The following is a 23,861-nucleotide window of genomic DNA, read 5'->3' on the forward strand; positions in this document are numbered from 1 at the left end:
TGTCCTCTGTATTTTACATGCTTTTTCCTTAACTATTTTTTCTGCTTTTCCATGTTTCTTACTGTTAAGTTGGGTCAGATTGTCTTTTCCTGACGTATCAGTGTATATCAGTAGAGAAAGTGGAATGATACTGAAAGGACGGTGTCCTTATTCTCATTTCTGAAGCTACTTTGTAAGTGAAGCATACAGTGGCAGAAAAAATTCTGTCAACTCTTGGTGTCTTGAAGTCAATAAAAGTAGCTTCCAGAGAATTTCATATCCAAATATAAATCAGTCAGCATGTACATAAAGCCAGTAAATCATCAACATTATTTTGAATACTTTCTTGCAGGGGCAACAGAAGGTTACTTAAAACATATATTCCTTTCTCCCTGAACTTTCTCAGATATCATAATTTAGTTCTGTCTTTATGCGTGAGACCCACTGAAAGTCTGGATCTTTGAAGCAGAAGCTTAGATTGCACTTCTATGAATGACGTGTTAGGTACATCCATGGAAGGCCATATGAGAAGGGAATAATCTGTGTCCTAAAATGCAATATTGGGATTGTGCTTTCTAGCAGTACTCCTTTGAATGTAAAACCCTGTTATGTAGACATTTCTTAGCTATAGTTCTCTGGCTTCTTTCCAGCTCTGGGATTCTGTATATAAAGCATAATTGAAGAAAGGGAACATTCTTTGACGTGTGGAGGTAGAGACAGCAAACACTAAATGGACATGTACTACAAGAGGTTCAGAATACTAGTGATGCAGTTGGGAAGTCTGAGGTGGAACAAAATACAAGAGACTTAAAATTATTAATTTTATTGCACAGACTCAGCAGATTTGGTTTTGGAAGATTTTTATTGAGGCAGACAAATGGTATTAAATATGCACAAAAAGTTTAAAATTTTGCAGTGCTGAAGCTGAAGGACAAACTTGTGTAATGCTAAGTGTTTGTTCATCGGTCTTAATGTGAGCACCTGTGTTGCTTTGTGTTCAGTACAAAAAAACTTTCTCCATATATAAAATCTGACTTTATATTTTGAGCATTACTGGTCCTAAACAGGAATGGATGATTTCTGTTTCTGTTACCAGAAATTACCTTGAAAGCTTTTGTTTTTGTTTCTGTTGTTGTGGGGGCTGAGGGGATGGGTAAGTAGGGGAAGAGGAGACAGAGGAAAGGAGTTAAGCTAGCCAGGGATTCCCATGCTTCTAAGTACTACTGAAGGGAATCCAGCATCTTAAGTAGGCAGGCCATTAGAACCTTTAGTTCTGTACTGTCGGTGTTAATTACTTGTGTGGGTTTTAAATAACAGAAATTATTATTCTTCATTTCAGCTCCAGGGACTGGAATGGATGGTTTCACTCTATAATAACAATCTGAATGGAATTTTAGCTGATGAAATGGGACTAGGAAAGACTATACAGACTATTGCACTCATCACTTACTTGATGGAGCACAAAAGACTCAATGGCCCCTATCTCATCATTGTTCCCCTTTCGTAAGTAGAGGACCTCATTCTGTTGTTATCACTGTAAGCATTGCAGATTGCTTTATTAGGAATACACACTTGTTTTTAACGTTATGACAAGTTGAGGTTGCACAGTAGGATTACACTGAGCATGTATTCTGTACTTCCATTGATCATTTCTTCCCAGGTAATTGTCTAGCATTGGAAGGGTGACCAGATGGCTAATAAAAGCACTTTATTCAATTAGCTTTAATGTCTATTCTTTTGGTGAAATGTGTAGTGAATTTACTATTAGTTACTCTTAAGCCACAAGAGGGCAATGTTTTTTCTTTAATACTACATCTTTGCAGATCCCTGTTCTACTTTAATTGTGATATTAAAAATCTGTTGCTTACTTAGTTCTTTAAACAACTGCCACCCCGTCAAATACTATGCAATCATGCTTTACTGATATAGGATAATCTTCTAAGTACTGGATAGCTAGGCCGTTGTGTAGCCTTGATGTGTGATACTCACAGCTCAGTCAGCTGACCATATTATGACTGTCATGCCGCCTCCTGTTCAGTAGCTTTCCCAGATGCTGCTTGTTTTATAGATTTCTGCTATTGCTTTTTCCTTTCCCAAAATAACAAGGTGTGGCTTTCAGTGATCTGAAATGCTGTGTTTTGAATAAGAACTGTCAGGCATCGTAAAACAGATGTAGCATCTCAGGGTTTGTTTGCTTTTCTTTGTGTACGTAGTAAATGTCTTGATTTGTATACAGAAGTTCCTTGGCCTTTTTGTTAGATAATTCATCTAGCGATTGTGCAGAGCATGTAAATGTGTGGTAGGATTGGGATATATTCATGGTCATCTCTTATGATTTCTTCTGAGGTATCCTGTCTTCTCAATCTGCTGCAGTAGTAGCTAACTAGCATAAATACCACAGATTTGCCTAATTTTATGAGTACAAAAGACGAGTTTTAGTATAAGGAGAAACTCTATAACAAAGTTAAAAATAAAGGGAGAATATCATTAACATCTGCTTTCCTGCAGGCACAGAAAAATTCAAATTTCTTTTAAGTATTCTGAAATGCTTTTATTCTGTGTTTCTAAAAGAAAGGAGATGAAATTTATTTTCTGTAGACATTTTAAAAGCTTTCTTTCTCTGCCTTTTCCCTCCTCCAGATTAATAGTTGTTACTGTCATAGGTCCAGTAAACTTAAATAAATAGATCTATTTTTGCAATATCATGCTGGCAGCTAGACTAGCTGTTTAAAAAGCTGTTTGTTGTGACCTTATGGCAGAAATGAATTGCAAAAATGGATCTGCATAGTTTCACTGGGTGGCGATAACATCATTAGAGTGGAAAACAGATGAATTCTATTGCCAACATCATCAAGCTATATATGAAAATTTGCAAACTCAGTTTGTGGATCATAAGTGGCATAAAGTAATATGCAAATCAGTTTTCTGTTCAGGGTTATCTTTCTTGTCCTTAATATGCTCCAGAATACGAATATTCCTCTGGAATACTATTCTGAATAGATTTTGAAGAGACTCCTGAATGAGATCAGAAACATATTCTGTCCACTTTTTCTCGTTTCCTCTTCTCTGTGATGCATGTATTTTATTATAATGTACAAAGCATTTTTGTTTAATTTTCTCTTAATTATGGAGTTTGACTACATGAAATGTGTTGAAAATTAAGCAACCACTAGGAAACATTTATAAAATTTATTTATAAAATAAAATGTATTTCTTTTTTTTTATGGTAGGACGTTATCCAACTGGACATATGAATTTGACAAATGGGCCCCTTCTGTGGTTAAGATATCTTACAAGGTTTGATTTGATTTTTATATGATTATAAAGTTGAAGGAATGAAAATACAGCCTATTTTCCCCTGCCTCTGCATGCATTTCTAAATTGCTTGCCTGTAAAATTTTGTCATATATATCATGTACTAAGCAGTAAGAGTTAATCATCCTAAGAAGATGCCTGTAATAAACTATAATTACTTTCAGATAGTGAAATGCAGAAGAAAATTGTTAATTATCACATTGCAAAGCTTCTAACGAGAGTAATACAAATGAGAAATATTTCACATTTTATACTTTAGCTGACTACTTTGCTTTTTGGCTGCTGTAGTAATGGTAAAGACAAACAATTAGTAACAAGATGAGACTGCTAGCATATTTTCAATCCCCCATAAACAAAGTCTTATAATCTAGCAACCAGTTAGGGAAAGGACTGAAGAAGTCTGGAATGTATAAATGTATTGTTTGCAATACTGTAGGATTACTAGTTCTTGTGCTTTCTCTGTCTGCTGATTCATAAAAAGATGGATTTATTTACTTCATCAGAAGAACAAATAACTAACTACTTTTCTCTCTCTCTTTTAGGGTACACCTGCGATGCGCCGTTCACTTGTTCCTCAGCTTCGAAGTGGAAAATTTAATGTTCTTTTAACTACTTATGAGTATATAATAAAGGACAAACATATCCTTGCTAAGGTAATAATCACTGTCTTTTAACAGCAGGACTTCTGAGATATTTTCAAGTGGTGCATAGCACAAAAAACATATATTTTTTTTATAGGGAAGTCCTGAGTTATTTCATCTTTCAGTAAAGTTAAACCATACTTCTCCATTCCTTTGTTTATGACTGGATTTGTCAGTTACATCTTCTCCCTGTAATCACCAGGATTTTTCTGAATATGGTTAGGATAGTAATTGTTTCCTGTGTGATTTTATCAGTACTGTAGACCTGCCTGCCCTTGGAAAAATGCATTTTTTTCTCCTGTCTGCTTAATATCATTTATTCTAATCTACAGTGCTATGCTCGCTTTTTTCATTCTGTTTCTGACTTGAAGCTCACTCTTATTAGATCCTTTCCAGCTGTGTGGTGCTTTTCCTCAGGTAACTGATTATATGTATCATGATTTTGGTTTCCAGACTCTTCACTAAATGTTGCCCAGTTATTAAAGGCTCAAGCTGTCAATAAGGGTTTCTCCAATGTATTAATTTGAAAGCTTTACTTTAGTGTCAGACTGTTTCATGTACACACAGTGCAGACTAAGTTGGTATTCTGCCATGTACAGAAAACATGGACTTACTGTCCCTTTGCTTTTCATTTTCACTTTGTTTCAATCTATTACTTAACTACGTAGATGAGTCATTTTTCTCTCTGATACAAAGGCAGTGCATTTTCTTACCATGATTCTGAACCCAGTTTGAGACTATAGAATTTTCCTTTACCTCTACCTTTAACTTGCCCTCCTTTGCTAAAAGATAGGAAGAACAGCACTGTGGCATTCTACCTGTCATGGAAAATGGGATTGGTTAGCATTTATGAAAGTACCAGAGGACTACAAACTGAGGCCTTCCTAGTCATATGGTTCGTGTGTTCATATGTTCATACGGTTCGTTGCAGTTGTTTGCAAGCATACTTTTTTTGACTGAAAATGCTCATGTCTCTTGTTCAAGGTTCTTGTTATGGACAGTTTTATTTGGAGATTTTGTGGTCTTTTTCCTCCCGCCTAAACCATATTTTGACCTTAAAGAGCCAGTCACCTTAAACCCTTTCCCAGAAAGGGGGAAATTAGCTATTTACTGTTGCAATTCAAGTAAGAAATCATACATCAGTGTTGGGTTTAGCATACCTAGTGTCTGTTCCTGTTTTTGTTTCTTTTGAGGCCACTGGTTCTTCAATAATGATTGTGTTTTTCTTCTTTTTTTTTTTTTTACCTCATAAGTGAGAATGATAAATGTTTCAGGTTTGAAATATTTTTGGTCTACACACGTTGGGAGGAAATTGACTCTGTCTGACCTAGCTTTTCCTCTTCTCCTCCTCATTTACTTTTTTTCCAGATTCGATGGAAATATATGATAGTAGATGAAGGGCATCGAATGAAGAACCATCATTGCAAGCTGACTCAGGTCTTGAACACTCACTATGTGGCTCCTAGGCGAATACTGCTGACTGGGACACCATTACAGAACAAATTGCCTGAACTGTGGGCTCTTCTCAATTTCCTCCTCCCAACCATTTTCAAGAGTTGTAGCACCTTTGAACAGTGGTTCAACGCTCCATTTGCCATGACTGGAGAAAGGGTACTGTGGCAGTTTTTTTGTTTTTGTTTTTATACATCAGAAACAAACCACTTTGAAAACAAAATGGAGCTTATTCAGAAACAGTAGTGCTTGAACTCTCCCTGGTACTTAGGGAATTAACATTAACTAAAACCCACTTTTTATAATGCCAGAAAAAATTAATATCGAGTATCTCTTTTTTGACTCTGAGTCAGTTTGATTGTAACATACAAGTAATTACTGCACATAACCTTTCATGTGAGACAAGACATTACTTAATATACTGAGTTGTCTTGTAGTGACTTCTATCAACTTCTGTAGGTGGATTTAAATGAGGAAGAAACTATTCTGATCATCCGTCGTCTCCACAAAGTACTCCGACCCTTCTTGCTGAGAAGACTGAAGAAAGAGGTTGAGTCTCAACTACCAGAAAAGGTTTGCAATGAGAGGAGTTATGGAAGGGGTTTAATACTTTTTCTAAGCATTAAGTTATGTTTCTTTTTCAGATTTACTTTACAGAAGACTTCACTAGCATGTATTATTACTGTGGTTTGTTTATTACTTCTTGCAAAGAAAGCTGGCACCTGAGAAATCCTGAATACCTGAAGTTTCTGCATTCTCAGGCTTCATCCTTATTCTTACAGCTTTAATTCTAGTTGTAGTTATCCATGGTTTATATGAGGCCTGCTACTTATTTCCATAGGAATTGGTTTCAAATTGTAAATGAGTTGACCATACATTGAGAATTAGATTCTGTCCTGTGTGTTCCCCTCTTCCTTTCCTCCACCTTCCCCCCAGCTGGGTAGAACCTTTTGCTCTCTTAACTATTTCACAGAAATCCCTAAAGGATTACTGGACATTATAAAGCAGGCACAATTTAATCCTAAATTAATATTCCATGAGTTTTGAGTTTTGTGAAGTGGCTTGTTAATATTGCACAAGTTTTTGTTTATTTTTCAATTCTCAGAATTTAGCTTTGTAACTCAGAAGGTAAAATTCTCTTCTGATTCAAAAGATCATTGTCTGTGGGCAGTTCATTTTGCCTGACCATGTCGTCTTCTGCAATTCTATATCAAATTTCCCTTTCACCCTTCCCAAAATGACAACAGCAACTAAATTAAAAAAAAGTAAATTTTAAGGTGAGATAGGAAAAATTTGTTTCTAAAGTCTGCTGTGTTAAAACCATACTAAAAAATGAAATTTTTGTGTGGTGTGTTATGAGTTGACTAACACTGGCGGAATGAACAAATAACTCTGTACAGATGACCAATGACAGTAATTAAAGGAAAGGCTTATTTTCAAATTCTTTCTTATCTTCGTAGTATTGTGGACACTTTTGTGAGTTTCTGTTCCTCCAACTGTCAGATTCTCCGTGCCCTCTTATGTTATATTTATTTGAGAATGAAATATAAATTGAAAAATTTTAAATTAATTTAGAAATACTACTGAAAATTTTAGTTCTGTGCTGATTTCTGCCAGTTAAAGCCACTGTATTTGATAAATCCATTATTAGGCATTGAGGATGTAGGATTTAGGAGTTGCATACAGATTGGTACTCACTTCTCTTTCATGAGTTGATCCTCTTGTCCTTTTGAGATGAAAATAACATGATAATTTTTATTCTGTTTATTAATTATTAGGCAGTTTACTCTTTTAATAATTCCTTGTAAGATATCTAGCCATTAACCTAGCTTTATTTTGTGATTATTTTTCTTCTGCATCACTTATTAAAAACGTAGCTAAAATCTGGAAATTGGATAATAGAAAAAATGGGTTAAACTGGGGTATGAAATCCTGTGTTACTAGATTTATGGATAGTATGCAGTCAAAACCTGGTTTAGTATGAATAGGAAATTAAACTGATTGTGGGGGTCATACACTGTTTCATTAATTCCCTGTATTTTTAGTTGATATGGAGAAAATATTTCCACTCTTGTTTAGGCAAGGATAATGCTAAATAAGCACTGTAAGGGATACTTAATCTTACTGGCTAGGTGAACAGCAATGATATTTTTATTATGCTATGTAGACATAATACTGTACACAGGCTATTAAACCTATAGATTTTTTTAAACTGCATGTTAAACGTTAAAATAAAATTCATTAAAAATATTTTTAATTGTTAAAATTACAGAATGAGAAACAAATGTTTGGCAATTCTAAAGTTATATTTTTAGAATCCACCTGTCTAATAATAATTGTGACTCTCATAGAGAATCTTTCGAGATACCTATTGCTATGCTTGCACTTGAATTGTTGCTCACTGAAATCAAAGGTGCTGTTAGGCTATAGATAAAAGAGTAATAGTTTTTTGTTTTGTGTAATAGGATGACAAGAACCTGCAGTTAGATCCTGCTAATGTTATTATGTCAGTGTGTTTCTGTACTGTTTTTTACACTAGGTGGAATATGTGATCAAATGTGATATGTCGGCTCTTCAGAAGATCCTGTACCGTCACATGCAAGCCAAGGGAATCCTTCTTACAGATGGTTCTGAGAAAGACAAGAAGGTACAGAAGAAAGGCTAGATAGAACAAATAGGAAACTATGTTTACATGCTAACCATATGATTTCTGTTTCATAAAATTAGTATGTAAGCTCTTACTACACATACCTCTCATGGGAAATGAAATCTGTATCAGACATGCCTGTTTGAAAAGACTGCAGCTTTTATTCTCTATTCATGTGGAAAAAATACTACTTGTATTCGCTGTACATACTATACATTTCTGCAAACAGATGATATTTGAAAAAACAAACAAACCAAACAACCAGCACTTCCCTTGGCTGAATTTAAGCTAATAAGTTATGTGAATAATTGTGATAGTGGCAGCACTGGCTACAGGAGGTTATTTGTCTTATCTCCCAGAGCTATTTATTAGTTAAGTATAAACCTTGTTTTGGCCAGTCAGGGTTTTATGCCTGCATTCATACTTAATTAATCTGTTAATGAAAAAGTTTTTAAGAGAACAGTAGGATTCAAAGTCATATAATTGGATATTAGAATACATATTAATACATTTTGATTATGCCATCATTAGTCTTGACCCAGTTAATATAGAGGAAACAGGCTGCCATCCATCAGCTTACTTGTGTATATAAAATACATTATAATAAATGTGAAATACATTGAATTCCCCATGAGAGTTCATAGATTAAGAGCTCTTAGACAGTACTGAACAGCTTGAATGTAGGTTTGTATTTGTGCCAGGACCCTAATAGGCCCCATTATGTACATTTTATTGATATGATGTGATCACATACTGTCTTTCCAGCATCCTTTTGCAGATGCATTTTTACAGTGGGTGGCATTCAGTATCTTATTTTACCTTGCTTGTCTGATGCAAATTGTTTACTCTGCAGTTGATTATTCAAATTCCAGACAAAGCTGGTACTTACTGTGGGATATTGGCATTCAAATCCATAGTTTGAGCACTTTGGAAACATTAATTTGTTATTTTGTTGTATTTTAAATTTAATTTTGTATTTTGATGCCTGTACTTTTGTTCTACACATTTAATTTTGCATCACAGTGTTCTATTTCTTTTTTTTCTAGTCTCTTTCCTTTCATTCTCCATCTCAGAGTCTTCTGATAATTTTCCTGTACATGCTTCTCTACTGAGCTTTTTGTTTATTCATTTCAGATTGCATCTGTAGTCTTCTTGACACCTCCCTCTCCTCCCTTACACCTTCCTTTTTTTTCTTTTTTCTGTTTCATTAGGCTGTGTTATCCATACTACTTGTTGCCAGCAGAGGGAGGTGGTGCTTATTGAGTGCTCTTGGCTTCAGTGACTAAAGAACTAGTGTTAGTAAAAAGTCTTGTCTTTCTGCAAATCCAGTCTGCACACAGTTTAGATTAGAGAGGATTCATTAAGTTGCAAAGCTCTAGGGAATAATTCTTAGAACAAATAAAAACTACGTTTTGGAGCACGTTTGAGAGGAATTTCAAAAGACCAAAAGCAAGTTTAATATATTGGAGTGCCTCTTCAGATAAAAAATCCCTGCTCTTTTTGTTATTATTTTAGTTTTAGACTTAGAAGTTATGATTCTACTGTACTTTCCAGGGAAGAGTAGAGTATTAGGGGTATATGCACCTAGTCACATGGTCTAAACTTTTGGGCAGACCTGTGCAGTGCCAGGAGTTGGACTTGATGATCCTTATGGGTCCCTTCCAACTCAGGATATTCTATGATTCTATATAATATAATAGAACAGTGTACTTTTTCTGTATTATCTAGTTTTATTTTATTTATATTAGTACATAATTTTACTCTTGAAAATTGCTAAATTGCTTTCACTGAGATTTTTTTTTCAAATAAATCTGAATGAATTGTTCAGTAAGCTTGGAATGTTGTGGCCAATTTGACTGCAGTTTCATAACATGACAACAAATCAAAATGGCATCTGAAAGTTATGTAAAGCGTTAATGTAATATGATGTTACCAAACTTGTGTCCAGCAGGTGCAACCAAGTTGTAGCCGTACAGCTTAGTCTAGCACCTAGTAATGCTTTAGTGTTTTTCAGAGCACATAGTGTCTTATGGCTGATTGACTGAACTCAGTGCTGCTTCTGAAAAGGATTTGCTATGGAGTAGGTTTTGAAAATACAGCTGGTAAAATATCAGAATGTCTCATGTAGTGTGCTTACCTAGCCTTTTTGCTATCTGTTGCCTTGAGTTTTGACTTGTCTTGGAAAGAAAATCACATTTATCAGGTTAACGGTAGAAGAGTGAGCAGATACTGTAGAACTGAAAAGCATCCAGCTAGTACTATTTTCTGCTAGGAGGGTTCAGATCCAAAGTAATTCATATGGTTTCAAGTAGTATAAATAAGCAGTACGCAGGACAGATGTGCTGCTTCTGACTGTGAATATGATACATAATGCATTTTGCAAATTATTTCCAGGTCTTCCTTTTACATTTTGGAGTATCTTTATGATAGGTGAATTTATACAGCAAGGTAACTAGCTTATAGTTTTTGTTGATTTTTTTTTTTACAGAAATGATTTGGTGCTTGGGTTAGAGGTAGAGGTATTTTTATACCTGAACTTAAAAATGTCTTTTAAAAGCTAGGAAATGAGTTTCTCATTTGATTTGCCTTGTTTATTCCCATAGGGAAAAGGTGGTGCAAAAACTCTTATGAACACTATCATGCAACTGAGAAAGATATGCAATCACCCATATATGTTTCAACACATTGAGGTAAGATTGCCAGGTTTGATTTTGAGAGTTGTTTTTATTCAGATGGCTAATATAACAGAAAGCTTCTGTTGGAGCTTCTGTGTGTCGGAGGGAACAACTCTGTCCACGTTGTTTGTGCTGGAGTTCTTTATATTTAGAAAGAAATGGATGAACCACCAGCTTTTTACTGGCAATCTAAAGTCCAGTCTTAAAGCATTTAGTCTTTTGGAGGTGCTGTTTTAAAATGTGACCTTTTTTTTTTTTTTGAATTCAAGACATTCCAGAGCAACTTAACCTCTACTTAGACCTAATTTACAACGTAGAAATAATAGTTCAAAATGCCAAGTGGTAGGATCTTTAAAACTAGCAGACTGCTGATCTCTTACCATATTTGCCAAAATTGTCCTATTTCCACCTTGTTTTTTTAGTAGAAATGTATTATCAATATAGCACCTCTTAGTAGGACCCAAAGTACATAAACAAACTTGTGTATTTATAGAAAGTGTCAGAAATATCTGATGTGGAGCTACGTTTGTGTCTAAATGAACAAGTACCTGTGGTGTTGTAGTTTTTACTGTTTGTTCATCTGAATACTAATTTATGAAATTGAGTAATTTGCAAATGGCTCTTCTAGTAATTACTATAAATTATAAAGGTTCTACTGTATCTGTAATCTGGTAAAATGTATGCTGACAGAAATTACTCCTGCAGACCATGAATTTCAAATAATAGCAGTACAGGAAAACATTAAGCAGAGCACTAGTGCTACAGGGTGTATTCCAAGAGTATGACCATAATGGAAATGAAACACCAACATACATGTATTTAATTTAATTGAAATAAGGATGCTTAATTTTGGTTTCCGATGGAGCCTGTAATAATCTGTTCAATGTTTTTAACTCTGCAGGAGTCCTTTGCTGAACATTTAGGCTACTCAAATGGTGTCATCAACGGGTAACTCTTTTTTTTTTTTACCCTTCCTTTCATATATGATGTATTGGAACCACTACATCACATCCTTGTTCTAGAAGATACATGCTAACAAACTTAAGTGGTTTCTAAATTAAATCAGTCATAGAAGTGCTGTTATTAAGAAGACTCCTAATCAACATAAAGCTATGTCCATAGTATTCCCTCCCTCCCCAAGAGAATGTTCTCACTTGAAGGGTTATTTCCTCTCTGAATTAGCAATTAAACGTTTTTATTGGTTTTCAGTGGTAATGAGGATTTTCCTTTTGAGTAATGCTGGATATGTGCTCTGTCACTAATTTCTGAACAGGAAAGTTGTTTGTCTGACTAATGTCAAGGAATCTTGTATCATAAAGAGAAGCATTCACCTTAAACAGATAATGGTAACAGGAACCTGAAGATGGATTATAAGACTGTCTTTAACATCAGACAGGTGATTTGTAGACAGGATCCTTCTCTTCACTGAAATTCCAGTTCTCGGAGCTGGATTATACATGCTAGAAATATTTCTGGTTCTACAGAAAGTGTATTTTGTATTGTGTCAAGGGCCTTTTTTCTCTTTTTTTTTTTTTTTTTTTTCTGGTAAGCCTAAATTGTAGTGGCTATATGCAGGGTTCTTTTTTTTTTCAATACTAATTTATATGTGAAAGAGGATCTGTCTAGAACTTCTTACATGCTTGACTGGATGTCTAAATAGCTGTACAGCTATGTTTGTGCCTTTTCTTATATAAGGCCATCTACAACTCTTCCGTCATTCTGCTAATCCAGGCTAAAAAGTAAAACTTGAAAGATGAGTGTCCAAACATCTACTGCATACCACAGAGTAAAACTGAAATCTTTCCAAAGTCTTTGTGCTGCTTCTGAACTACCATGTTTCTCACGTGTCATCTGATTACACTTATCTGCACAACTGAGACCTCTCCTGTGCAAGATTCTTTTATGATGGATTTCACATGTGCCAACTTGTATCATTTGTTCGTACTGAAGCATAACTAAAGTTTAGTGGTCAAACATAATTTATATTAATTTTAATTTGTACAATTCCCATTATATTATTTTTAAGTATTATTATTTACTATATATACTATTACTATATTAGTAAATATTATTATTTACTATATATACTATTATTACTACCCCTTATACTATTATTATTACATATTAATATTTATTATACTAAAGGGGAGATAGGATTTCAAATTTGGGGTATCAGCCTCTGAAGGATGAAAGGAGTAGATGTTTTGTTTTGTGTATGTTGAGCATACTCCCTGTGTTAGTCTTTGCCTATATACACACTTTGTCAGACACAAGTGTAAAAAATTCGAGCTCAGAAGCAGTTGTACAAAGAAAAAAATAAAGAGTATTAAGACTACTGGGAAGATAAGTGTCACCCATTGTCCTTCTTGCGGAGACAGAAGATTGCTGGGTTAGGGTAGCATTGGCTAAGCAGATGACTGTTTTGAGGATTGCTTCCATTATTATTTTAACCACATCCACGTTTTACTGCTTTATTCCATGTCTACCATGTCCATTTTAGGGCTGAGTCGCACTTGTCTGTGCACACGGCAATGCAGTGCTTATAAAATTTCAGAAAATAATTCAGAGTTAGCAGGATAATGTGGTATTTTCTCATTCTGAACAAAAGCAAAATTATGTTATTCCTAAACTGTATTCAAGTACATATATCATTCTAAATTCTTCATAAAAACATTTCCCTTCAGCGTTCTGTCTCTCAAAGCTCAAGAGTGTTCTTAGCTCTTGACCTGCATGAAAATAGGAAATTCCCTTTTCTTAGTTAAAGATTCCCAGTAGAAATTAGATGGTATCAGTAGGCACTACAGGAGAATTCTCCCTGATATTACAAGTTCTCAGTGTAATGGTCAAGCATTTACTATTCTGAAGAGTGCTCATAGCTAGGTGACTTGATGATCAGAGGCAAATGACAGCCTTATGATGTATGCAAATGGCTTAGCATTTTCTCAGTAGTATGGACTTCAGTTTATGAAGAAACTTAAGGAGAATTCTTATCACACTATATTTTATGTCCTTGTTTAGGAAGGCAGAGGAGGCACAGGACACATATCTAAGGCAAAATATACCAGTACTAGAAGTGTTATGCAAGGATTTTATGACCCTCTATCCCTTTCAGGAGAACAGTCAGAGAAGATTGTAAACTGACATCTTCCCTTCTCCTTATTTTGAAACTACATGGATACCATCTGAAATTTATTGGAATGACTCTTCAGAGATATCATGTAGGATTTTCTTCTCTTCCTTGTTCTTTTTGCCTCCTTCTTTTATATTTTTACCATCTTTATTCCAAATTAAAGTAGCACTTCTTTCATTAGTTATTCAAAAGGAAAGAGACTGATTTTCTTGGCACTTCTTCATCCAACTGTCTGTAGATGGTTGCCTTTAAAGGAAAGATGTCTGTCTTCCATGTGACCTTGTTCTTATTCATATTGTAATGACACTTCTTCTATTGTTTTCCTCACTAGTTCAGCAGACCACTTGGTTCCTAAACAGTTTTGTCTTTTGCTGAGTACATACATGTGTATGCAAATCAGAAGGCTGCATATTTTGTGGACTTGAGTATATAGTTACTAATGATAAGTCGTATTTCTAGAGTACGGAGTCAAGGTTAGAAAAAAAGTTATGTGAAATTTATTTTCATGAAGTATATCACTTTCATGCTGATTTAGTCATCCTCTTGACTTTTATTCATTTTCTTAGTTATGGCTTGCATTTTGGCAATAGGAGCATGTTTTGCAATTCATAGTATAGAAGAAAAAAGCAGTTAAACAAAGCTACTAAACATCATGCAAGTCTGTTAAGGGTGCATGTTTAAAGTGTCAAACTTCTCCCATTGTCTGTATATATTAGTCCAGTTTGGAATGCATTGATTCCATGCACATAGTAGTTAAGTGGGAAGGGAGTTGTTTCTCATACTTAAGTGGGAAGGGATTTGTTTCCAACATATACCTGACGAGTGCAACTTGTAGGTGCCAAAAATGCCAACTGAAAGCAAAAGTAGCAGGTGAATATCTTAACTGATACAAGACTTATCTTGCTGAGAAATAATTTTTGTTTTTTGAAACTGAATTCTGTTTTCACTATTTATCATAAAAGTAGATGTTCCATGTGGTTGAAGGTCCACAAGTTTTTGTAACTAAAGAAAAAATTCTTGTTTCCTTTCCAAACAAGAATTCATGTAGGTGCTTATTTTTATTTTAATCAATGTAAACAATTTGAAAGAGAGAAAAGTGCTACTAGTCTTCTTTATCTTAAGAGAATCTCTCTGTTAAACTCTGACATGTTAATGACTAAAATTATTCTAATTGCAGGCTCATCTGGCATTTACTGTGCTTTTTCTCTTCAACAGAGCTGAACTTTATCGGGCCTCAGGGAAGTTTGAGCTACTTGATCGTATTCTACCAAAGTTACGAGCTACTAATCATCGTGTGCTTCTTTTCTGTCAAATGACATCACTCATGACCATTATGGAAGACTACTTCGCCTTTCGAAATTTCCTTTACCTGCGTCTCGATGGTAAGCTGAATGAAAACAGAGAATAAAGTTAGGAGCTGGCATGCTTGATTAGTTTGGGTCATGGGACACCTGGGTTCTCTTCCTAGTATGCCAGTGCTGTAATGTAACTATACAAAAGTGCAAGCAGGTTCAAAAATGATTCAACAAATCCATGAAGGGAGTCTGCAAGGGTATTTGTCATGAAGATATGGCTACAGACCACTAAGCTACACTATACTAGAATTCTCCCTCTTCTTACAGAGAAGTTACTGAGCAGGGTGTATTTTGCTTCTCTCAGTAGAGCCTATTTTAAATACTTCTCTGTCTCCTTGTCTCTTTGACTGTTTTTTTTTGTTTGTTTTTCATCTGTTTAACCTGCAAGCCATTAGACTGAGGGATTGTTTGGAAGAACCCTCAGGTCTGTTCCTGGAATGCAGATTTTGTGGAGATCTACAATCCAAGATCCCAATCAGTTGTCACTGCCTAAGTTGCCTGAAAATATTCTCATGATGGGAGGTGTTAATGCCAATGTTTTGGCCAGATTCCAGTGAAATTAATTGGTTGGTGCCTATTTAGAGTACCATTGCCATTCTCCACAGGATAGCAGAATTTGAGTTTCAGGTAAAGTGGTACCTATAGATTTCTTTCAGAATTTCAGAGGAAGGTCAGTTATTAGCTCAATTATATCTCAATATGTAGATACGCTTTATTACCTGTAAATGCAAAAAGGATTTGGAAATATAATGGAGGAATATCAAAAAGAAAATAACTAAGAATTGCAAATCCTATCTGAAACTTAAACCTATTTGAAAGAAGTTTCCATTTTGGACTTCTTCCATGTTGATGGTCTCTGTCTCACACTGACCTTCTTAAATAATAATTACTTTTTACTTAATGTATTTATCTCACAAGCTATAGTATTATATAGAACCAGCAGCATTTATCAGAATTCCTTTTTTAATAGAAAAGGAATTATATAAGAAAAATATGAAGAACAGCATGAGTAAAATGAGAGTTTTAGGTCTTTTGACTATTCTTGTTACAGCATTTTAAATTGGCTCTTTGCTTTAGACTTTATTTGGCAAAAAAAATAATGTTGAGAAGTATTCTAGTCCTTTTCAAACATGACTAAACATAAACTTCAAAAACTGTTATCCTCAAATGTAAATCAGGGTTATAAAATTAAAAATCAGGGTAATGAAACTAAGACACAAATTAACTGTCTTGGAGCATCACAGGATGTCTTTGTCAAAACTGGCCGAAGTATATGGTAACATGCTAACAAAATCCTCATTGCATCTCTGACCTGCAGACGGTCTGATGCTTCCATTTAAGACAGCTGAATTATAATACATTTAAAATGTTATATGTTACCATACATGTTGTGTTTTAACATGGAGTCTTTCAAATGATAGAATGTCAATAGCAATATGCGGTATGGTAAATATAGCTCCTTTTTCTTATTCTAAGGTTTTGCGCATAATTAATTAAATTGAGTGAGATGAACACTTCTGTCATCTCTTCCAGTTTTATGATTACAGATGCCTTCTATACTGACACGTAACATATACATGTAGATTCTATTTACTTGGTGTTTTCTCACATAATGTGTTTTCTACCCAAGTCATGTACTTCTTAAAGAAATGGGTTTCTGTGGGCCAGCGTTTCTGCTGTGTGACTGTACTGGATTCTGCCAGGATGGAGTTAACTTTCCTCATAACAGCCCATGTAGTGCTGTGTTTTTCATTTGTGGCTAGGCAGTGTTGATAACACACCAGCGTTTTGGCTGCTGCTGAGGGGTGCTTGCACAGTGTCAAGGCTTTCTCTCCAAACTGCCCCTCCCACCCAGCAGGCTGGGGAGTGAGCAGGAGATGGGGAGGGGACACAGCTGGGACAGCTGACCCAAACTGACGAAAGGGATATTGTGTGCCATGTGACATAATGCTCAGCAATAAAAGCTGAGGGAAAGGAGAAGGATGCAGGGACATTTGTGGTTATGGTGTTAGTCTTCCCAAGCAACCGCTGTGTGTACTGAGTCCTGCTTTCCAGGAAGTGGCTGGACATCTGCTTGCTGATGGGAAGTAGTGATTAAATTCCTCTTTTTGCTTTGCTTCTGTGCGCGGCTCTTGCTTTTAGTAAACTGCCTTTATCTCAACCCATGACCTTTACCATCTTACTTTCTTTCTGTGTCATGTTGAGGAAGGGGATTAAGAGAGCAACTGGGTGGAGGGTCTGAAAGTCAGCCAAGGTCAATCCTCCTCAGTAACAGAAGAACTTCATCTTCTGTGTTGCACATGTATTTATACCTTATTCAAGATAGCAGACTCTTTGGTTTTCAGCTATAGACAGAAGTTTAAAAAAATATAAAGTAACTGTTGGACCAGGCTGAGATGATTCATATACAGTTTTGTCAAAACACATGAAAATTCATCCAGTTTCCAGATTTGCACAGTTCTTGGTTTTTGCTTAGAATTTCGTCTAGGTTTTTACCATGATTGAATTCCTTTCTGTCTCTCCCTCACCCATAATAAACCATTATGCTCAAGATACGACATATTAAGAATTTTCAATCCTTTCATATCAGTGATGGCTCTTAAGGCAAACAGTGACATTTTCATAAATCTCTGTATAAACGACTTTTTAAACTACTTAGATGCTATTGTGGCCAGAACATATTAATCAAAACTGTGGCTCTGTTGTGGTTGTGTAAAATAACTTCAATTGTAGTTTATATGAATCATAAAAAGGTGTAACAATGTTTGCTGACATTTTAAAATCCACTTTTGAAATGTCAAAAAAAAAACAACCAAACAAAAAAAATGCTTGAATATTTAGCAGTCTCTCAGGTGTAACAGGTAGTCAGATGACCAAAACGTCCATGGAGAGTGTTTTATTCTGTATTATAGTAAATAAGCAGAGATGTCAAAGAGCAAGTGAGCTAAAATTTCACTTCCACGTGTACCCTCAGGATCTGACATTGTGTTTAGATTATTTTAGTTCACATTGTTGTTATAGAGTGTTTTTACTTCTTTTCAGGCACAACAAAATCAGAGGATCGAGCTGCTCTGTTGAAGAAATTTAATGAGCCTGGGTCACAATACTTTATCTTCTTGCTGAGTACAAGGGCTGGAGGGCTAGGCTTGAATCTCCAGGCTGCTGATACTGTTATAATCTTCGATAGTGACTGGAATCCTCATCAGGTTATTTTTATTTACTTATCTTCAAGCAATTTGCAAAGAATTCATGATGCTTTTTTGGGTTGCTTCTTTAGCTTGCGTATATATATACTCTGGGGCAAACAGAATAGATCGAGGTACATCACAAAGTGCTACATTGAGAGGAATTAGTAAGACAAACTCCTACAACCAAGAAATGCTTTGGTTTGAAGTAATTCTGTGTCTATGTATATATTTTATCTGAGTCTCGGGGAATCCTCACTTAGGGTTCTGCACCAGTAGTACAGCTGTACTTGTTCTTTAACCCTTAGGGCATTAACAAGTATCTCCCCGTTTTGATTCTTCAGTAGGTTGCAGTATTTTAGTAAAGGTTGTACAGAGTGCTGCCTGTCTCCAGAAGTTAGTTAATGGCCACATGAATACAGCAGTCTTAGTATGAGACACTGAACTTGCACTGTTGCTATAGGTAGATAGAGGTGAGTACAGATCAGCAGACAATGAGGGTATCAAACTACTTTAGCTTAGTTTAAAAAAAAAAAAAAAGAAAAAAGGAAGATGGTCTTTGTTGCTTAGTGCCGTTTTGTTTTTTTTTTAAAACAGGGTTTGAGAAGTTTGGAGCAATTACATTTAAAGGCTTCAAAAGCACCTCAGAAGACACTTCATTCTTTGCATTTTTGGTTATCTCTAGGTCACTTCTAAAAACATTTTTAATGCAGTGTCCTGTATATTTCAACAGTTAGATAGCAATACGTCCTTGCAGCAAAAATTACAGAATGTTCTCTGTAGAATCTAGTGAACAGATTGCTGAACTACAAAATATATGCAGTTTCACTTCTCTTGTGGTTGGGAATAAATTGTTAATTTTGATAAGCAGCATGCTAAAAGCGAATACTTCTGTTGTTTACTTATTTTTTAAGCACTTAAACAGCATATTTCCAGAAGTAAAACCTTCTATTTACTCACTTCTGTGCTTCTGAAAATGGATTACATAAATTAATACTGTAGGTTCATCTTGAGTGTTATAAAAACTTCAAATGTACCTTTAAATTCCAGCAGCTTGGGTTGTTAAGGGCATTGCAAGAGAGAAGAGCTAACAACAGTAGTAAGAGCAAGGTGTTGGAGTGAAATGGCAAACTCATTGTCTGGTTTCCTCTTTTTTTCTACTTCAAAGAATTTCTGTTTTGTGGGGTAGCACAAAACTGTAGCAGCATTTTGAACTTAGGTACCCTTCATTATCTGATTGCTGAAACAAACACATTGAGAGTAGGATTTCATGGATTTGATTTCTTTTTCTCTCCAAAGAAAATAGATACAATTTTGAATTAGTAAAAGTAGTTCTTTACCAAACATCTACAGTGTGCTTTTTACTTCTGCTATCTCTAAGTACAAACACCTGAACAAAAACTAGTGGATTCATGGTGTTCTAAAAATAATTTAAGATCATTTTTAGGCTGTTTTAACACAAATATTTTAAGATCAATATAAAAGCCTATTTCACAGATAACTTTCAGTTAACATCTTTATGAATTAGTAACTGCCTTTTGTTAGATAAGTTTATATATGAATTTTATACAAACATACTTGTTTTCTTTTCCTGGAATCAAGAAATGTTTTACTTCAGGGTTCATTCTGGCTTGGAGGGTCACAAACTTCGAGTAGAAGAGAAAAAATAGATACTTAAGCCCTTCTCAGTCACTGCACATGCTTTCAGGAAGTGTTTAGCTTACTGTATGTGCAGTGTGTGGAGCAAGTGCATTTTTTTTCACTTTTTCTCCTTGTCTGGGTCTGAAGTAGTTTTGGGAAACAGAACAATTGGGAGTGAACTATGTGAATTATGGTGGACTGTGGTTTGAGTACTTCCTTTTTATGTCAAAGGATAACTCAGCATTGTAATGGCCTTTTAGCAGAGAGTGATTTGAGTAGCACATTTATATAAATCATTCTCTGTGTTCTTTGCCTCATAGGACTTGCAGGCCCAAGATAGAGCTCATCGAATTGGTCAGCAGAATGAAGTTCGAGTCCTGCGACTGTGCACTGTGAACAGTGTGGAAGAGAAGATACTTGCAGCTGCAAAGTATAAGTTGAACGTGGATCAAAAAGTTATTCAGGCTGGAATGTTTGATCAGAAGTCTTCAAGCCACGAAAGGAGGGCTTTTCTACAGGCTATACTGGAGCATGAAGAAGAAAATGAGGTAAAACGTAGTTAGAAATAATCAGTAAGAGGATGTTTCAGGGGAAGCTTACTCTTTTCATCAAATTTCAAAGATTGTTATCTCCTTCAAAATTAGAACTGTCAACATACTCTTATCATCCAGTCAAAGAAATAATGTTAGACTATGTAGTGGAATTTTCAGACATACTGAATAACTAGGACTACCTAGTTTCAATCATGTAAGAGCCTGCTTGCCTCTGCTTTTTCATTTTGGGTCCTGGGTAAGATTTAAGATGTGCTTTGAGCTTAGAGCAAGCCAGCAACATAGCTGTTTCTTTCTGGTGCTATATTCAAACTGGAATTCTAGTTACGACTTTCTCTTCAGGAAACAATTAGTTGTCTCAAGACAGCTATCAAATTTTTCTTTATAATAGTGGGAACTGAGATTGTAGAAACACTAATCATTTATCCCATTGTGTTCTTCTTTGGAATTGGGATTGTGGAATTGTAAGCCCCTTCTTCTGCCTGTCACTGATGATTGTTCTCTTGCTGTGAACAGTGTTCATAATTTGGATCAGCACTGCATTTGGGATAGATAGTATAAATGTATTAAGTTATACTGAAGACACAAACACAAAAAGTTCCATGCTGCAATGATTTCTCCTGCCTCAAGAAAATGACCTCTGTTGGTTAAAGACTGCAGAGATTTCTTGCCTTTATTTTGCCTCTCAGTATGGCTCGTACCATCTGAATATGGTACACACGGAAAGAAAACAAGATTCTATAGTCTGTTTCACAGTCATCTATCATTACGTGATGTAAATTTTCAAAGACCAAAGGGTTTACTTCTTCAATAATTAAACCTGTTGTATAAACTCCTTTTTATGTTGTTGTGCACACAGAAAAACCTAGTACATCATTAAGGAAAGTGTTTGCTATTTTGTACCTGTTTTAGTATTTTTCATAAGAAATGAATCAGATTGTCTGTTTCATAAGTAATGATTATTTGTGTGTGAATGCAGAAATGGTATGATGTATGTGTACTATTTCTGACGAAACCTAAATTCTCATATAGCCATCACCATCTACATGAATGTATAAACTTTGAAACTGGTAGAAATCTTTTGGCAACCCTGTAGATTTGTTTTTAAAATTGAGATCTTTCTGTTGTATTTTCATGTACAAAATTCCATAGAAAATATTTATTTTAAAATGTTTCAAAAGTTCAGGACTGCAGTTCAGGCCTACTGGGCATGCCTTATTTGATGGATGACTTTAGAGCAATTTACTTTTTGTGCATTTTTCAAATATATTTGGGCAGACATGCACAGATTTAAATAATGTTTGCTTACTATAACCTGGTGTCAGTCTTTAAAGCACAAATTGGTGTTATAGTTTGACTCCTAAAATTATATACTTTTTTTTATTTTTAAAATAACTTCAGTAACATTTAATTGCTCAAAGTGTATTTGGACAGTTTTTATCTCTCCTTGTGCTTGTTAAGTGTAGTCGTACTTAGTAACGGGAAATTTAAAAAAATCTAGTCTTCCCTGTTTGGTGCTTAGGAAACATCTGAAAGGGAATATATTTGCAAAATTGAATCAATTCTGAAAAGAACTGAGGCATAACTTACCTAGAAACACATTTTTTGTTTGTGTTCTGTGTCCCACATAATGCATTTTCTCGTGATGACTAGATCTCCAGTATCATGAAGGAAGAGACATTACCAGGTGATACATAAATTGCTTTGGAGTTGCTCCAGTCCAATAAATTAAATAATAAAATTATAGTTGATAACATGTTTCTTCTGAAAATCAGATTTAGCAGTAGACAAGGATGTTAGAGCCCACCAAACTGAATTCCAAATGCAGAATGACAGACAACAATTTTTGAGACTACTGTTTTTTATGCTTTACTGATTTACACTTTAATATTTGAAATTAGGTAGGCACGCTCATTTACAAAAATAGGTTCACATAAAACCCTAGAGGACTGGTCTTCTAACAGTTCACCTGATAATTCAAGTATAATATAATTCAATATAATAATTTAATTTCTTACAAGAAATAAACTGTACATGGAGTACTCTTTTTAGTTGTCTAAAAATCTAGAAAACAATTGCATGGTCTTGATCATATTAATTAGCTGATTCTAATGACTTGCCTAAACTGTTTCTTTCAAACTTTGAAGTGGTCTCTTTTTTCTTCTTTATATATATGACAATTATTGCAATTATTTTTTTAATAACAGTTTCAAAGATCCATTACCCAAATCCATAAAATCAGGCATATAGATCAGTAATATAACCAAATACTTCTGACTCTAGCTCAACATAGGTACCTTCATGCTGGGCTGTTAAACAAATTTTGTGGCAAGATAGATTTGAAAAATATCAAGTTTGTTTGAAAAGGATTACTGGCTAGGTAATTAGAGATTAACTGTTCTAACATACAATTGCTTAAAATACTGTGGAGAATAATTAGAGCTGGTCTGTCATCCATATATTCTGTATAAGAACATAGGTTCTAAACATGTTTTTATATACTATTTTTTCATTAATTTCTTTTTTCTTTTAGGTATGTTTTCTGTTGCTGAAAATGTATAGAATTTCTCTGTCCAGGCTGCTCAGAAGTATTTGGCAATAGTTTTTAAACAATTACATTGTCATTAGAAAATGTTACAGCTCAGGCTTTTGCTTTTTTCTTTTCATACAAGCCCTTGAAGGGGTGTAATATGAAGAGCATTTACCTCATATGAGATTCCATATGGACCGTAGCCATAATGAAGATGATGTCTATGAAAATGTTTTATTGGAACAAACAGTTCTGAAATTTTCACAGGTGAAAGTAATGAGTAATGGGATGATTAAAACAATTCATTGCCTTACCGTTATTAAGATAGTATTTTCACATGCATGGGACACACTGTAGTTTAGACAAGAGTAATGCAGTATCAGGCACTTAATACTAATTTTGTGGCTTCATAAACTGGCTTAGACTATTGAAAGGCTTTTTTGGTTTGTAATTCTTTTCATCATCCTTTCAAAATCCTGATCTGACTTCATAACTGCCCTGTTTTCTATTTCTGTACAGTTCTGACTGTAGAGAAAAGTATAATAAAATTAAACTGTAGAAGAGACTTTAGACATCAAGTAATTAAAAAATCAGTAAATGCACATACACATGCATAGAGCTGCCCTAGTTCAGATGACAAAGACTTCAAGCTGTTTCTTACACTCTTTTGAATGACTTTTGGTGATTTGTTATAGATTATGCCGTTTTCTTAGGCACAGGATGCTTTTAACTTTGAAATTTCCTGTATTCCCCTATACCT

General features: G+C 34.9%; 1 protein-coding gene across 6 annotated transcripts in view; it reads left to right on the top strand.

The window, feature by feature from the left end:
- SMARCA2 (SWI/SNF related, matrix associated, actin dependent regulator of chromatin, subfamily a, member 2) overlaps positions 1 to 23,861 on the top strand; it is a 124,568-nt gene that overhangs the window by 56,359 nt on the left and 44,348 nt on the right. For 5 of the 6 annotated variants that reach the window (XM_066988778.1, XM_066988779.1, XM_048050955.2 and 2 more), the window contains exons 16-26: positions 1,319 to 1,482; positions 3,210 to 3,276; positions 3,837 to 3,947; positions 5,304 to 5,546; positions 5,847 to 5,960; positions 7,927 to 8,034; positions 10,638 to 10,724; positions 11,611 to 11,657; positions 15,055 to 15,221; positions 18,237 to 18,400; positions 20,341 to 20,568. In XM_066988778.1, coding sequence (XP_066844879.1) covers positions 1,319 to 1,482; positions 3,210 to 3,276; positions 3,837 to 3,947; positions 5,304 to 5,546; positions 5,847 to 5,960; positions 7,927 to 8,034; positions 10,638 to 10,724; positions 11,611 to 11,657; positions 15,055 to 15,221; positions 18,237 to 18,400; positions 20,341 to 20,568 — 1,500 coding nt within the window. Of the gene's footprint in view, positions 1 to 1,318; positions 1,483 to 3,209; positions 3,277 to 3,836; positions 3,948 to 5,303; positions 5,547 to 5,846; positions 5,961 to 7,926; positions 8,035 to 10,637; positions 10,725 to 11,610; positions 11,658 to 15,054; positions 15,222 to 17,163; positions 17,277 to 18,235; positions 18,401 to 20,340; positions 20,569 to 23,861 lie in introns of those variants that run through there. The other variant, XM_066988780.1, reaches the window with a different exon arrangement.

The sequence above is a fragment of the Anser cygnoides genome, chromosome Z, assembly GCF_040182565.1.
Source record: "Anser cygnoides isolate HZ-2024a breed goose chromosome Z, Taihu_goose_T2T_genome, whole genome shotgun sequence".
Classification (NCBI taxonomy): domain Eukaryota; kingdom Metazoa; phylum Chordata; class Aves; order Anseriformes; family Anatidae; genus Anser; species Anser cygnoides.